The sequence below is a fragment of the Plecotus auritus genome (genome assembly GCF_963455305.1).
Source record: "Plecotus auritus genome assembly, chromosome: 9".
Taxonomy (NCBI): domain Eukaryota; kingdom Metazoa; phylum Chordata; class Mammalia; order Chiroptera; family Vespertilionidae; genus Plecotus; species Plecotus auritus.
The window spans coordinates 137546244-137563991 of record NC_137783.1 but is presented as its reverse complement, the minus strand read 5'-3'; the positions used below and the strand labels follow the sequence as shown (position 1 = coordinate 137563991).

The following is a 17748-nucleotide window of genomic DNA, read 5'->3' as shown; positions in this document are numbered from 1 at the left end:
CGGGAAAAACTTTTAAATGACACAGTTTGCGAGCAATCACTAACACAAACCCAGTGAACAAGTTGCCACTGGGAGGCAGAGGCAACTAGAAGCTGAGGAGCTGTCCTTCTGAGAAGCCTCACTTCTGCTGTGCGTGGCAGGTCAGATCAGGAGATTCTAAGGGGCCTTTCCATCCTCTGAGTGATATTCTATTTTAAATTCACAAAGTATGGCAATTTAAGGAAACCTAAGTGACTGTAAAGAGTCCTTTTGTAAAATTTTAAGCATCTCTTAAACCATGTGATTTTGAAGTTTAGATTTTAGATTGAACATGAACCAAGTCAGACCTTCACTGTACTAACAAAAGGGTAAAAAGAGAGTACCACCAAAACCAACCAAGAAAATATTTTATTTATTTTTAACTATGTTTCTATTGGAAAATATTTTAAATTTCTTTCAACTATAGAGATTACATGTAATGTAGTATGGTATCTTATCTAGTAAAGAGGGGATATGCAAATTGACCATCACGCCATAACAAGATGGCTGCGCCCACAGTGGAGACAGGGATCCCGTAACGAGCCTTAATGAGCAATCAGCAGGGACCTGAGGCTGCATGGTGCTGGGCTGGGGCAGGGGACCTGAGGCTGTTCCCCCTCCCCACCGGTGGGGCTTGATAGGGGACCTCAGGCCGCACCCCCCACCCCGGCGCCAGGCTGGGGGACCTCAGTCTGCACCTCCCAACCCAGCAGGGCTTGATGGGGGTCCTCAGGCCGTGCCCCCTGCCTAGCGGGGATTGACAGGGGACCTCATGGTGCACCCCCCGTCCCAGTGCCGGGCTAGGGGACCTGAGGCCGTGCGACCCACTGGGGCCAGAGGACCTGAGGCCACGCCCCCTGCCCCAGCACCAGGCTGGGGGACCTGAGGCCGCACTCCCCACCATGCGGGGCTTGATGGGGACCTCAGACTGCGCACACCGCCCCGGCACCGGGCTGGGAGACCCGAGGCTGCGACCTGCCTGGTGTGGCTTTACGGGGAGGCCTGAGGCTGCACCCCCTGGCCCAGGACAGGGGGCCTCAAGGTGCGCCCCCACCGCCCCAGGCCAGGTGAGCTGAGGCCGTGCCCCACCACCTGGCGGGGCTTGACAGAGGTGGGGCCAGCTGGGTCTGGGTCTCGCACGATTTTGAGGCGCATGTGGGTGGGCGGGGACTTGACTCTGGTTCCCATGGTGCACCCCAGACTCTGACAGGAGGAAGATTTTCATATACATTTTACTAATTTTCTTTCATCTCTGACACTTCTATTATAGAGAAAGGGCAAATAGCAATATTAAGATATTTCCTCTAATTAATTCCCTTTTAATGTGCATGAATTTCATGCACCGGATCACTAGTCTTTTCATAATAGGGCAGGCACAAATTTCTCTTTGTACCACTGACATGCTTAATTAGTCACTGGGTAAGTACCTCATCTTACCTCCCTGCTGGGAGTCTCACTTAATGGAAAGACCATTTATAAAAGTTACAATAGCATTTACAAACACATTTATAAATAGTATTTATAAAAAAAATTGCATTATGCAATTGCAAAAACACACTCAGTGTTTATAGTATGTGTAAAACAACAAAATTAATAGCAGTCATTAATTATACCATAGTAATAAAACAGATAAACTTAAATAAACATTAAGTATTTTCTTACTGACCTGTAAAGCTTTACATAAAGCTGCATTTATGAACCGTCCTGGTGTAAACAGACTCTGCAAATACATCTCCTGTTAGAACATTAAAACAAAAATTAATATCATTCTAAAAAGATAAAAATTGGAAAAACTGAAGAATTTAACATGTTTGCACCAAAGCTGATTTTTATAGGAACATGGAAATCTGGCCCTTGGACATTTGAGCAGTGACAGGCAGTAGAGCAGCAGTTCTATATTGCCCCCTGAAAGTGAGCGCTGTGGTGTCTGAGTCAACGAGAAGCACTATTCTGAAAACAGTGTGCTCCTCATGAGCCGCCATTCGGTTCCACTGGAAAACAGTTTATCAAACGCCCAACTTAAAACAAAGAGGCAAATCTCATTTACTGGTGATATGCACTAGTAAGAACAATTAAACTGGTTTCTACACTACCCACAAAGTACTCATTTTATGGCTTACAAATTAAAGAAAACCCCCCACAAGAATAATAGGAGTTATGTATAAAAAACAAACACAAAATTGCAATAAGCTAAGTAGCGAGAATAAAATGGAAAATCTCACACTACCTAATTATGGTGACCCAATTTCATAAACCAGACTTGCCAGAATAAACCTGACTGACCTTCTTTCAAATGCTTTCCTAGTACTGGGGTTCTGGGGATGATAAAATCCTATATCTAATAAAAGAGTAATATGCAAATTGACCATACCTCCACTACACCCACCAGCCAATCAGGAGGGAATATGCAAATAAACCCAACCAAGATGGCTGCAGCCACAGAGAGCAGGAGGGAGGCTTGGGTTTCCCTGGCAATGGAGGAAGCCAAGCTTTCTGCCTGCCCAGGCCTCCACTCAATGCTACAAAGTTTCAATTATAGAAGATACATAAATCCCAACAGAAATGGCTGCCTCCACGGAGCGAGCAGGACGGTTGGCTCCACTCCAGGCTACAAAGTTTCAATTATAGAAGGTAAATAAATCCCAGATACCAGGGCCTCTGCTTGGGTTGCTGGGGGGCGTGGCTGGCCTGCAAACCACCACAGGCCCCTCGCCCAGGCCACCCCACACCCCAAGGGAACCCCCACCCTGATCCGGGACACCCTTCAGGGCAAACCAGCTGGCCCCCACCCATGCACCAAGCCTCTATCCTATCTAATAAAAGAGTAATATGCAGATTGACCATTACTCCAACACACAAGATGGCTGCCCCCATGTGGACACAAGATGGCCACCACAAAATGGCCAGCAGGGGAGGGCAGTTGGGAGGGACCAGGTCTGTAAGGGAGGGCAGTTGTGGGCGATCAAGCCAACAGGGGAGGGCAGTTGGGAGGAACCAGGCCTGCAAGGGAGGGCAGTTGTGGGCGATCAGGCCAGCAGGGGAGGGCAGTTGGAAGGGACCAGGCCTACAAGGGAGGGCAGTTGGGGGCATTCAAGCCTGCTGGGGAGGGCAGTTAGGGGTGACCCGGCCGGCAGAGGAGGGAAGTTGGGGGTGACTGCGTCTGCAGGGAAGGGCAGTTGGGGGGACCCAGGCCTGCAGGGGAGAGAAGTTGGGGGGTACCAGGCCTGCAGGAGAGGGCAGTTAGGGGTGACCAGGCCTGCAGGGGAGGGCAGTTAGGGGTGATCAGGCCTGCAGGGGAAGGCAGTTAGGGGCAAACAGGCTGGCAGGGGAGCAGTTAGGCATCAATCAGGCTGGCAGGGGAGTGGTTAGGAGGTGATCAAGGTGGCAGGCAGAAGTGGTTAGGGGCAATCAGGAAGGCAAGCAGGCAAGCAGTTGGGAGCCAGCAGTCCTGGATTGTGAGAGGGATGTCCGACTGCCCATTTAGGCCTGATCCCAGTGGGCAGTAGGACATCCCTCGAGGGGTCCCAGATTGGAGAGGGTGCAGGCTGGGCTGAGGGACAGCCCCCCCCTCCCCACATGAATTTCATGCACTGGGCCTCTAGTGATCAAAGTGAAGGGGGAAAACAAGGATTTTTAATAATCAGCATCTGATTTTGGCGTTGAGACAAAAGTCAAGTGCCAATAAACTCTTGGGATTAAAAACATGGCAATATTCAATTTCAGATATTTAAAGTGGGCTTTCCAATCCCACAAATAGTCAGTTTCAGAATCATAGCCCATAATCTTTTAAATCTCATTTTAATACTAAGGCATCAACTGAAAGCTTTTTCTACCATTTATCCCAAGGGTGTCCCTGGAAAACCGGTAGACTGGTCTGTTTGCTCCCTAATGCATTACCTTCTAAAGTTATTTTCTTCATAGCATATACCTCTACCAGCATCTATCTTATTTCAAGCTTATATGCATGTACCATCATGGGTAGTACAGTGATTTGTGCCTGACCAGAATCCATTTCCCCTTCTTTTACTAACAAATCCCTTTTCTTTCTCTAGGGAACCATTCTTCCACTATCTATACTCAAATTACTTCAACCACCTTCCACAACAGCAAGGCCCAGGTTGGACATGTTTCTCATGTCAAGCCAGAATATTCTTTCTTCTGATCAAAGTCATTGTTGTCAGGAATTACTAGATGACCCAAGCCAGGCCAGTGAGCATCTATTCCAGGACCTGGGACAGAGGTGCTCTCTTCCCTCTGGGGTTGCTTGGTTTACAGAATGCACAGGCGCAGGCAGGGAGCTTGCCTGAGAATAAACCCAACAAGGAGGAAAGCAAAATAGAGACAAAGCAGAGATCAAGCCTTGATGGCATTGTTCCAACCATGGCTGAAGCCACATAACAAGCCAATGCATTCTCCTTTTAAACCTAAGTCAGTTTGAGGTGGGTTTCCTTCACCTGCAGCTGCAAGAGTTCTAATATACCTGGGCTCTTCTGAAACTAATAATCAGGGTAAACCATGCCCTTACATAATACTTTAGCATAGCTTACTCTGGGATCTTGATCATCTCTGATAATGATCTCTTCCTCTGGCAGAGGCTGCATAAAAACTGGATTCCACTGACCTGCAACATTACTACAGAGAAAAAAAGTCCATCAGTCTATAGAACAATCCTATGTAATAAAAGGGTAATATATACAAGTTGACCCTAAGGCAGAATGACTGGGAACAACCGGTCACTATGACACGCACTGACCACCAGGGGGCAGATGCTCAACGCAGGAGCTGCCCCCTGGTGGTCAGTGTGCTCCCACAGGGGGAGCTCCGCTCAACCACAAGCTGAGCTGATGGCTTCGAGTGTAGCGGCAGGAGCCTCTCCTGCCTCCGCCGCAGTGCTAAGGGTGTCCGACTGCGGCTTAGGCAGTCGGATATCCCGAGGGCTCCCAGAGGGATATCTGAGTGCCAGCTTAGGCCCATTCCCCAGGGGAGCGGGCCTAAGCGGCAGGTGGACATCCCCGAAGTGTCCCAGATTGTGAGAAGGTGCAGGCTGGGCTGAGGGGACCCCCACTCCCACACACACACCGAGTGCATGAATTTTCGTGCCCTGCTTCTCGTGATGAATAAAAACAAAGCTTATGCCATTGGCAGTATCTGGGCAGGGAGGGCCCTATCACTGAACCTCTGCATTGACTGCTTGATTAACTGTTAAAAAATCAACTCTAAAAATCAATACAATATTCTTAAAGAAAAAAAATTTTTCAATAAAAAAATCTTCAGAAGCCCTGGCCAGAGGTGGCTCAGTTGGTTAGATGGCTGTCCTGTACACCATGGGGTGGTGGGCCACAACCAATCAATGTTTCTCTCTCTCTCTCCTCCCTTCCTCTCTCTAAAATTGGGGAAAAAATGTTTCAGAAAAAAGAAACTTATTCTGGTTTTATAGATGTACTCTTACCAGTTTTAACAGACACCTTCCTGAAATTAAAACTCTAAACACAAATCTATAAATAGCTAACTTATTCTGCATTTACTATAACATTATCAGAGGTGCAGTTGCCTTCTAACTTTGAAGGATGTATTAACCCCATTTCGCAGATGTGAAAAGTGAGGCTTAGGGTATCTGACAGCTAGTAATTTGCACAACCAGGATTAGAACTCTCATCTGACTCCAGATTCTTTGTGTGTTTTTTTTTTTCCCACTTTGCTAGAAAGCCATCTATCAGGAGTACTCTCATATTTTTTGAGATGTGGCTGCTCAGTCAATCTGGGGGCAACTATTCCTAGAGTTCCATTCTAGATTATAAGGTAAGGAGGGACCCCTAAAATTCAATGTTTAGTCAAGCTGTGTTCCAGGGAATCCTGCATAAGTGTTTCAAGTTTTTGATTCAAAATTAGTTTTTAAAAATATATTTTGTAACTATTCATAACTTTTATCATGTACATTAAAAACACAAGATACTGTCCTGGCCAGTGTGGCTCAGTGAGTTGGGCAATGTCCCATGCACCGAAAGGTTGCCAGTCTGATTCTCAGTCAGGGCACATGCCTAGGTTGTGGGCGTGATACCCAGTAAGGGGAGTGCAGGAGGCAGCCAATCAATGTTGCTCTCTCACACTGATGTTTCTCTTTGTCTCTCCCTCTCCCTTCCTCTCTAAAAATCAATAAAATATTCTTAAAGAAAAAAAATTCAATAAAAAAATCTTAAAAAAATTACCAGATTTATGTTAGAAATTCTCAATATTGGTACATTAAATTGTATTATAATACTCATAAAACACTAGGTTTGTTATATATTGGAGTTCATTATCTTTTGGGGGGAAAAAAGGGGTTTCCTGTTTTAAAAAAATGTTTGAGAAGCACTGTATTTGTGTAATCTATTTCCACATGATGAGGAAACTGAGATTTCCAAAGGGACTTCAGTGTCTTTTGGAAGTGGTAGGTATCAGAAATAGTCTTTGCTTAGAAGCAAAAAATACCCTCCCAGATTAGAAGTATTTTGGATATGTGCTATCTCTCAAAACAACAACAAACAAAGAAACAAAATACAGTTTTTTCTTCATCTCATTCCAATGCTAAGAATCCTCATTTCATCCTAAAATCAAAAGGTAAGAAATAACACAAACATAAAAGAAGGTTTTTCGGAAAACAGTTAACAACAGTCAGACTCATGGCAGAATTCTTTAAATACAAAACACTTGATTTTGGTTCTACATAGAAAGCTCTCATTTTCTTAGTATGAAACTGCCTGGGGTAAGGTAGGATGACAGAGGTAAGTGATACATACTGTTCAAAGTTGATGTATTTCACTACCGTTTGGTTTTCAGCATCATGCCACAGGGCCCAGATATCCGTAGAGGTTAAGGCAAAGTCAATCAGTGTCTCCTAGGAGGAAATGTGGGGGTGGGGGGTGGGGGGAAGATATGGGTTTTAAAATAAGAAAGGATAGACCTCGCCCAGTTTGGATAGAGTGTTGGCCTGCGGACTGAAGGGGCCTGGTTTGATTCTGGTCAAGGGCACATGCCTGGGTTGCAGGCTCGATCCCCAGTGGGGGGTGTGCAGGAGGCAGCCGATCAAGGATTCTCTCTCTCTCTCTCCCTTCCTCTCTGAAATAAATAAAAATATATTAAAAGTAAATAAAATAAGAAAGGGTAGCAGTTTATAATGACTTAAATTTATATTAGTAGGAGAGATAAAAGCATAAAAACAAAAGACAGTGCCTCAAGAACCGGGTGAAACCAAAATGAAATTTTGGTTGCATACATCATGAAATATTCCATTTTAGCATTTCAATTCCAGGACAATAGAGTTGAGTTAGCCAATAGTTCTTTCCTATATTTGTGTGACATGCAAAGGATGATCCAACCTACCTGAGAAGTGAATAGGGAAGAAATGTGATCTAGGCTGTAGTGGTTATTCTCAGCGCTCATCAGTTGGAAAATGCAGAACTGTTAGAACATAAGTTGATAATTTATTACTTGAAATACAACATGCTACTTGTCTAAACAAGAGTTTATTAGCATACAGAAACCAATTCTTAAAAAAATATGGTCAAATACACAATAACATTTATCTTCTTGACAACTTTTAAGTGCACAGTTCAATAGTATTAAGCACATTCACATTATTGTGTACCTGATCCCTCAAACATTTTTCATCTTACAAAACCAAAACTCTGTACCTATTAAACACCCCCCATTCTCCTCTCCCACTAACTCTTGGTAGCCACCACTATATTTTCTATCAGTATGACTTAGACTACTGTAGGCATTTTATATAAGTGGAATCTTAACAATATTTGTGTTTTTGTGACTGGCTTACTTCACTTGTCCTCAAGGTTCATCCATATTGTAACATTTATCATAACTTTTTTTTTAACTAAAATGTCTTTATTCTATAGCAAGATAAAAGCATTTTTATCTTAGTTAAGCAAAATACAAATAACTTAAGTGCTGCTATTGTAACTCAAAAAAGTATAAAACAGCATAAAAACACAATAAGTAAACACAGCAATGAATGGTTCATGTCACCTGTGTTTACTTTAAAGCCTTGTTTATGAAAACTTTTACAAGATGTGATATGAAAACTTATTAACTTTGAAAGAAAATATTTACATTGATTATTCGGATGTGCTGTGCCTTTAAAATATTCTACCAGTATTTCATCATAAAAAATTCTTGCCAGTTTAATTCCTGGTCCGGGCACATGCCCAGGTTATGGGCTCGATACCTGGTTGGAAAGGGGGTGCAGGAGGCAGCTGATTGATATTTTTTTCTCTCTCTCTCTTCTTCTCTCAAATCAATTAAAATATATTTAAAAATAATAAAATACTATTACTATTGTGGTATCAGAGCCCTACAGGAATGAGGATGGCACCCAGGCAGGGCTGCAGCCAGCATGGGAATCAGCTCCAGCACAGTGAGGACAAACCTCACTGGAATGCTGTTAACATTAAATGGATAATATGTAAAGTGTGAGCTCTGAGTAAGCATAGTTCAAGCATTTGTTATTGAACTTAAATGGCCCTAACGCTGTGCCAAACACACAATACCCAGTAAATGGCGGTTTATCATTCTATTATATCATTGTATTATATCCTACTTACCTCATCTACATACAACAGCTAGTGATGATGAGCAAAATTATTTCTAAAATTTAATTTCCCCTCAACCACCTATGAACACCTATATCTCTTTCATAACTCCATTTTTCCACAGACTTGCAAATTAGTTTTCTTGTTGGTTTTTGGTTAACTTTTCCTTTCATATTCCTTTAAACTCTCTACACCCTTTCATCCTGACTTCTCCTGCATGATCTTTCAATCCACACACGAGCACAAAACCCACCATCTGTGCAGAAACAACAGGAGACATTGAGGCTGATGTGAAGAGCTGAAACAGACTCGAATTCACAGCCACTTCCCCACGTATAGAATAACTTCATACATGTCATGTGTTTCATACCTGTCCCCGTTTTGGTGCATGCATGTAAATCCCCAGATAGAGTCCCATGGCAGGGGAGTAAGCAAGTCGTAATTTGTGTCCAGTCCCAGCAGTGAGCTGAAGGTCTTTTTTCACAGGGACATACTCCAGTATGTTGGCTACCATCAGGCACATTTGGTCCTGCCCAAGTAATAAGTGGCATCAAAGAATATTTAGGTTAAAAAACAAGTCCCCTCCCCCTTTAAAGGATACATCCATTACATCTAGCACTCTGCCTAATTTATGTGCTGAAGAGCCTTACAGGTTGTTTTTTTTTTTTTTTTTTTGAGGGCTCAGATGAAATTATTTCCTAGTCTGATAGAGATAATTATCAGCTGCTTTTGAATCTTGGAAACTATTTTACCAACTACATTTCAAAAGCACATTTGGCCTGGCTGATATGCCTTATATGCTTGAGTGGTTGAGCATTGACCCATGCAACAAGAGGTCACTGGTTCAATTCTGGGTTAGGGCACATGCCTGGGTTGCAGACTTAATCTCTGGCAGGGGATGTGCAAGAGGCAGGCAATGGATGTTGATATTTCTCTCATCAACTTTATCTCTCCCTTCCTCTCTCTCTAAAATCAATAAAAACATATATTTTTAAAAAAAGCATATTTGTTCCTCTTAAGGGAAGGATATACTCTGTTCTATTATTTCAACTTTTCTATATTTCATAATTTTCAAAATATAGATGAAAACTTAGCTGAGAAATGTATGAAAAATGAAACTGGAAATGGCCTATAATTTTCATACTAAGTGATCTGATAATTTAACAGAAGCAGCAAGATTAACTTCAATTATCTTACAATTCACAATCCTTTTTTAGCTTACTATAACTAAAAATGTAGCATTTACCTTGTATGACCACATGCGTAGTTTATGATCCTGGCACAGAGCAAAGATGAAGGCATCATTCTCAACACAATGAACAGCAAGACTGAGGGGACGATCTGAAGACCCCTGATCACCTCTAAAAATGTAAGGCCAAGTTTTACTATTGCAAATCATCTGATTGTTATAAATCACAATTTAAGAGATAATGTATAACGTTAACAGGAGCAACAGATTGTATGTTGGCATAAGGTCACTATAGTTTCTATTTAATTTACAACCAATGACTATGATAAATTTTAAAAGGCTCTACATAACAATGGAATACTGTTCTAACCATCAAATACTTTCTACTTTTAATATTACATAAAATTGGATTTGGTAAGTCAGGGCAGAGTGCCAAACTGGATGTTGAGAATATATAAAGGAAGCCAGTTTCTGTTGTCCAGGAGTCCAATTCCAAGTTAAGTGGGCTCTGCACTGTGGCTTTCCTCAGATGGAATGTGATGTTGGGCATACTCTGACCCTTTCCAGTATCATCTTTATCTGCCTTGGAGTAAGAATGGAAGCACTAACAATGCCGAACAGTGCAAAAAGGTTAAATTCGTAGACCCTTTGATTTACCTGCCAGGCACCACTTACCTGATAGCTGTTGGCATCCAGCCTACAAGCAGTCGTTGCATTACTGAACTCTGTTTCAGTTCCACAACTGACACCATCCCTACAAGATTGAAAACAGACCAATGATGTATCCAAGCCACCTCTTGACGATACTCAGTGAAACGCAAAGGTGAGGATGCAACTATGAACTAGGTCTTTATAACAGGTGACAGGCTTACACATTTCTATCTAGGGAAATCTTAGGATGTGCTTTCCATGAATAGTACACCTAAAATCTTTTGAATCATTATTGGCTCAATAAGAATGACATTTTCAGATTCCTAGGGAAAATTTTTGCCATTTATAAATAGTAACTCATATTGCTCAGAAATACTTCATTCCTCTCAAAGAATCACCTTGGACCTTTCATGTGTTGGACAGTGCTAAGTGCTACAGATGGAGCAGTAATCAAAATAAAAGAACTGCCCTCATGGAATTTACATTCCACCGGGAGGTGGGAGGAGCAAGAGAGTTAACAAATTAAGTAGAGCATTAAGAAGAGAAAAATAAAACACGGAAAGGCTATAGTAAATGCTAGGGCGGGTGTGCAACTTCGAAAAGGGTGGTCAGGGAAGGCTTCACCAAGGGGACACTGAGCAAAGACCTAAAGGAACTGAGGGAAGGAGCCAAGCTGGAAGCTGGGGAAAGGTGACCCCAGGCCAAAGGCCTGAGGAATGTGTGCCTGGTAGTTCAGGGAATTGTGCAAAGGGAAGCAGCTGGTGCTGAGAAGGTGAGAGGGGAATGAGAAGGTCAAGTGAGGCAGCAGGGAGCCACTGAATGCCAATGTAAGGACTTTAGGTTTATTCAGAGTGAGATGAAGAACAATCCTCATTTGAACGCTTTGAACAGAGTGGTGACGCCGCAACTTAGGTGTTAAGTGTATCAATCTGCCCAAGAAGTTTCTGTAGAGGGCAAGGATAGGTCTGGAGAGACATTTGGGAAGCTACAACAATAATCCAGGCAAGAGAGAGTGGTGACCTGGAGCAGGGTATCAGCAACCCAACTTCCTTGTGTCAATTATTTTGGTTATAGTACCTCATCCTGAAGGTAGACAACTAGTCAACTCATCTCTACTAGAGGCCTTAGAATAGGCTTTCTTGCAGTTATCTTTTCCCATATTCTAGTAAGCCTTCCAGTTCCTCATCCACTGTATAAAACCTTGTTCTTTTGGAAAAAACAACAACAGTAAAGCAGTAGGCTCACTAGGTGATACTGAATGACCATTGGTATGGAAGCAATTCCTGTATTGAATGATGGGTTTGGACTTTAAAGTCCAACCTTCCTTGTTTAAAGTTAAATCCACGCTCAGTTCCCATTCTTACCAGGTATGTCATAAGGAGGTAGTTTAAGAATAAAGATTCCCCCAGCAGCAGATGGTAGAGCAAACAGGGCTTCCCCATCACTGCTAAGCCAGGCTGCCGAGGTGGTAGAATTAGGGGGGAGTCCAGGGACTGCTGGAATTAACTGATAGTTGCAAGGATCCCTAAAGTCAAATTTTCCAATGTCAGTGAATATTGATTGCATTTGACTTTCAACTACCAACTCCTGTGGAGAAATTAGAAAGACAAATCTGTTAAATCCAGAATGAGCAGAATTTTGCAGTTCCTCTCAATTGCTAATTGTTGAGCTTAAAAAGAAAGCTATTCTTTTTAATAAAATCTATTTCTTCAACTTAAAATGTGTCTGATCATTTTAAGTAGTAACTATCAAATTATACTTGGTGAGGGCTAAAAAGGAATCCACATTTCCTTCACTTCCAAAGGATATTCCTCTAAATCTGTGACAACCAGAGGCATCTGGGAAATAAATGACTTAACCAACTTACACTCCTATACATCCGGGAAGGGTGAGGTAAAAGCAACCTGTGCACTGTCTGATTGGTTAATATCAAGATTATCACATGATTCTGAGTCTCAGAGACATGAACCCCTCCGGGTAAGAGGCTGCAATTTTGGAATTTGAGGCGAACTGCATTATTCAACAGATTTATGTCCAGTGACTCTTCTACTAGCTCCAGTGTATCTCCGGAGGTCTTCCTGTTTAAAAAAAAAAAAAAAAAAAAAAAAAAAAAAGAGACAAAAGAAGACATTTGTTCAAAAATCTTATGCTTTTCTTTCTGATTGTTGCACTGAAATATATGAAAATAATTTCCAGGTGAACTTTTCTTATATGAAAATTTTGGACACAGAAATTCAGACCAAATTTTACATTCCAAACCACATTATATAGATTTACAAAACAGCACAATATAAAATTCAAATATTATGTGACTCTATGTTAAATAAAGGTATTTCCAAACTAGATAGTCCATATTTGTAAATTCCACTATAATGAAAATCCACGCCACCGCCCTCCCTCTTTCACATTACTTGTGAAAGAATGTGGCCTCCACATATGTAACTACAGCCTCAACTACAGTGACCTTAACAAATATGGGTATTTCCCCTTCTAGTACTTCTGTTACTTATTTCCCCTAGGATGCAGGGTAGACTCTTCTTCAGGTGCAACTCTGCCATGTGGTAGCCCATCATCTTATCTACCATATTATCCACATTATTCCCCCAAAAGTGGGTCTCCTTACAGCAGGGGTGGGGAATGTACGGCCCATGAAATCATTTGGTCTAGCCCTGCCAAGGCATTAGGGGCAAGATAAGTAAAGCTTTGACTAACAGGCTATATAGCAGGCTAATTTTTAAGTGATAATTTTGTATTGTCTACAAATGTTATAAATATCCAAATGGTCCTTGGCAGAAAAAAGGTTCCCCATCCCTGCCTTACAGCAGTTAAAGGCCAATCCCTGATTCTCTCAAGTATATCCCTCCTGCCCTAACTGGTTTGGCTCAGTGGATAGAGCGTCAGCCTGCGGACTCAAGGGTCCCAGGTTCGATTCCAGACAAGGGCATGTACCTGGTTGTAGGCACATACCCAGTAGGGAGTGTGCAGGAGGCAGCTGATCGATGTTTCTCTCTCATCGATGTTTCTGACTCTCTATCCCTCTCCCTTCCTCTCTGTAAAAAATCAATAATATATACATATATATATATATATATATATATATATATATAAAAGTATATCCCTCCTGCTTCCATCTCTCCTTCTTCCATAAACACTCAAATACGCTTTTCCCAGGCCTCTCCCTTTCATTCACCCATTCTGGCCCCCAACCAGCTATCATGTTTTCTCCATTGTCCTCTATGGCTGTGCTTTCTCTATTTCCTCACCGCAATGAGTCCTTCCTACCTCCCCAATCTCAGCATCTCTCACATCACCTTCTCCCATTGCACTTAAGCCACAGTCAGTCAGTTCTTCAAGTTCTTTCCACCTCATGGACTTTGCATATGATGATCCTACTTGCCTAACTGCTCTCTCCCCTAAACCCCTGCCTGGCCAACCATTCATCCTTCAGATCGCAGGTTAAATGTGACTTCCTTAAAGGCTTTCCCACCCCCACAAAAAACATTTGGCCTTCCCCTTAGCCTCTCATAGTCCCTATACTTTTCCTCTGAAGCAAGTATGAAAAATACGTATTTATATACCTATGGCGTGGTCATTGATTTAATGTCTTTCCTTCTTAAAAGGGGCCCATGGAAGGTGAGTCCACATCTAACACCGCTACATCTTACATGATGAAAACGGTGGTTTTTGTTCATCACTTCACCCCTAACACATCTAGCAAAGTGCCTGACGTACTCAAACACGTCTGCAGAATGAAGGAAGCTATAAAGATTATAAAAACACAACGAGTTTATGTTTAAAACTGGTCTTTGGGATTCTATCCCTTAGACTACATTTCCTCTGCTTTTAGTACTGCCCTGATAGGGCACATCCCCTAGAACTCTGGTTTCCTTCATTTCCTCCGGATTCACACATGATTAGAAAACAGTCTTTCTTTTGTCCTGTTGGTTATCGCTCTGGGGAATGACACTTTGAGAACAACCCGATCTTCCTGGGGGTTTGGCGAACACGCACTTACCAATGAATGAACCTGTTTCTGGTGACGGATAACAACTTGCCACTTTCCACATAGTAGAAGCCTCCCGCGCTCTCACTGTATTTCACAGTTCCGGCCAAGGCATTTGCAGTCCCTGCAAAAGGAGAGTGATCAGCCTGCACACAAGGTTCTCTGGGGATGACAGGGACTGAGGGCGCCGAGAAAGCAGGGGATGACAGCCTGACAATGCATATAAAGAGAAAGGGGAGAAGAGAAGGAAGAAGTAGGACACTAAGGAAGCCTGTGCCCGGGCTATAGCCATGTGGACTTCGAAGGATGAACTGGGAATCAGAGATTCAGGGACCCAGGAGAGGGGCACGAGGGGAAGAATCGGATCGCGCCCTCCTCGGCTGCTTCCGTACCAGCGCTGCAAATTGTGAATTCCCGAAAGTGCCTCGGCCTTTCGCGCTCAGCACCGCTGAGCTCCATGAAGCTCCGTTCCAGGGCTCCCGCCGCCGCCATCTTCCCGCCGCTGCCGCGAAGCCCGACGGGACACCAGCGGGACCGGCACCTGTCGTCACTTCCGGGGGCGGGGCGGGCGGAGGCGCCGACAGGTAAAGAAGCTCGGGGAGGAGAAGGGCGGCTCCGACCCTGCCTTGCGGGGCTCCTACCGAGTGGGCTGGAGACAAGGGAGGAAGACCGAGAGAAAGGGGACAGAGGGGCCCACTATGCCTGCGGAACCTTCGCGCGGCGGTCCAGGGCATCTCCGGGGGGCGGTGCCCTTTTCCCGGCGGCCTCAGGGCGGGGGGCGGGGCCGGGTTTGTTTCCATTTTTAAAAAGCCGGCGCGGGCGGCGGGGCTGAGCTCCCTGAGGGCGGGGTTCTGGGGACCTGGCGGGCCGGCGCCCTCTTCGGGATTCCGAGTTCGCGGTCCCCTCTCCCTCCGTCTGGGTGTCCCTATCCGGTCTCCTTTTCTTCACTCTTCCCCGACACGTGGGATCGGGGCGAGGGGCAGTGAGAGGCAGAGGGGCCTTTTGTGCTGGAATTTCCCCCCAAAGACTGTATTCTGTATAATGAAGCATAATGGATTCAATGAAACATTGAAATGATGTCTTTATGCAGGTGATCACCTCGGCTGCAACCTGCTGAGGTGACCTAAATGCTGTTCACATGGATACGTGGAAGGAATTTGCCTTTCGTTCACCCGTGATCTGAAGGTTTGGAAGAGACTGCGGCTTTACCCGGATCTAGGGCGGCGCAGATGCTCAATATTGAGGAATATGCTAATTTTGAGGGGAAAGGCTTTTTCCCCGCCTTCGTAGAAAACGTTTGTTAAACACATCTGTTGTTATTACCAGTTACCACAGCCCTTCTTGGTCTTTCTCTGTTTCATTCATCCTACTCTGACCGCTCCTTTCTCTTTGCAGCTCACTCCTAGGGCACAACTCCAGCAATGCAATCCCTTCATTCTGTGTACAATCCATTGTTCCTACTACCTGTTCACTGTGCCTCACTTCCTTGCTGTTTCCTTCTTGCTCTGCTTAAATTTTATTAAAGCCCGGCAGATGTGGCTCAGTGGTTGAGTGTCCACACATGAACCAAGAGGCCACAGTTCAATTCATTGTCAGCGCACACACCCAGGTTGCAGGAGGCAGCCGATTGGTATTTCTATCCCTCTCCCTCTCTAAAAATCAATAAAACATATTTAAAAATTTTTAATTAAAATACTCCCGTTCCCAGTTCTGTTCATCATACTCTGGTAAAAATTAAAACTGTGATTAAATCCAAATTTGCAGCCGGACAGGCTTGCAGAAAAAAAAAAAAAAAAGTCATGCTGACATGCTTCCCTATTCCTCCATCAGTACTCTGAACCTTGAGTGCACCCACTGCCCAGCAAACACACATTGTATTTCTTTTGTCCACTTACTGTCCTACATGAGTATTTCACAGCTCCTTTAACCTTGCCCTCATGTTCCCTCTCAGCTTGTTCTGCACTTGGAAAATTGATGCAATCAAAAGAGCTTCCCCGACCACCACCTCTCCCTACCTACCAGCATCTATACCCACATACTCTGCCTTCCATTCCCGTTACTATAAACTGAACTGCCCCTGGGCATACAAAGACAACCTTTCCAATTTTTCCTAGATCACCTGCCTAAAGACATCATTTCAGCAATTCTTTCTGCTCTCCTACATCCTCAATTCTTCCCCCCCCCCGCCTTAAAAAATATTGATTTCAGAGAGAAAGGGAGAGATAGAAACATCAATGATGAGAGAGAATCTGCTGCCTCCAGCATGCCCCACACTGGGGATCGAGCCCAGGACCCAGTATGTGTCCTGGCCGGGAATGGAACCGTGACCTCCTGGTTCAAAGGTTGATGCTCAACCACTGAGCCATGCTGGCTGGGTGCCTCCCCATCCCCCTTATCCTTCTACTTGACTGCATACTGCAAGAATCATGCCTGGCACAAAAGAGGCATTCAGTAAATATTTGATGAATGAATGAATGAATGAATGAATGAATATTTCAGGTGACAGTTGATGAGGCCTCCCTGCATGGCATGGAGAAAACAAGAGTAAATTTGAAGGAATATTTAGGAGGTAAAATCAGTAGGATCTGGTGAGTGAGCATGAAAGTAAGAAAAAAGGCCAAGTCTAGGATTTTTCCTATGTTTTTCTCTTTACAACTGGATAAATGGTAGATGCCTTTAACTAGGTGGCAATTAGTAGAGGAGTAGGAGTTCTGGGGAACAGGGGAGAAATCTGAGCTGTATTTCCTTGCAGGAACAGTCAATATTGATGGTAAAGGTTCTAATGTTGCTGAATGAAAATGCATTATTGAAAAGAACTACCATTTAAAATATTTTTCCTGAATCAGGATTTCAAGTTCCAGGGATTCCACCAGATAATATGGAATAATCTCCCCATCTCTAGCCCCTTCAATTTAATCACACCTACAAAGTTCCTGTTGCTATGTAGGTCCCAAGGATCAGGACATGGACATTTTTCTTTGGGGATGGTGGTGCTTTTTCTACCTACCATATTAATGATTTACTAAATATGTCACATTCTAATTTCATCCTCAAAAGGTAGTATTATTTCTGCAAGGTAGATAACTTTTCTGAAGCACTTGTTAAAAATATAGTTTCCACCAGTTGTTATCACCTTAACCCAGAATTCAATCTTAGTATTTTTCACTAATAAGGACAACCAGATATAAAGTATCTCCTGGTGTGATACAAAGTGAAGAATACAGCCAAGCTGTAGTGGGTCAGTGGTTGAGCATAGACCTATGAACCAGGAGGCTCTGGTTTGATTCCCAGTTGGGGCAAATGCC

At 43.5% G+C, this 17748-nt stretch overlaps 1 protein-coding gene across 1 annotated transcript in view; it reads right to left on the bottom strand.

Moving 5' to 3' along the window:
- The window catches only part of NUP160 (nucleoporin 160), a 42954-nt gene extending 28001 nt beyond the window's left edge, over positions 1-14953 (bottom strand). The window contains exons 1-11 of the mRNA XM_080687910.1: positions 14836-14953; positions 14456-14567; positions 12308-12518; positions 11805-12027; positions 10465-10543; positions 9847-9961; positions 8971-9129; positions 7378-7455; positions 6795-6892; positions 4566-4650; positions 1685-1753 (exon numbers count right to left, since the gene is read on the bottom strand). Coding sequence (XP_080544036.1) covers positions 1685-1753; positions 4566-4650; positions 6795-6892; positions 7378-7455; positions 8971-9129; positions 9847-9961; positions 10465-10543; positions 11805-12027; positions 12308-12518; positions 14456-14567; positions 14836-14935 — 1329 coding nt within the window. The 5' untranslated portion in view covers positions 14936-14953. The remainder of the gene's footprint in view (positions 1-1684; positions 1754-4565; positions 4651-6794; positions 6893-7377; positions 7456-8970; positions 9130-9846; positions 9962-10464; positions 10544-11804; positions 12028-12307; positions 12519-14455; positions 14568-14835) is intronic.
- Positions 14954-17748: the final 2795 nt, after the last annotated feature.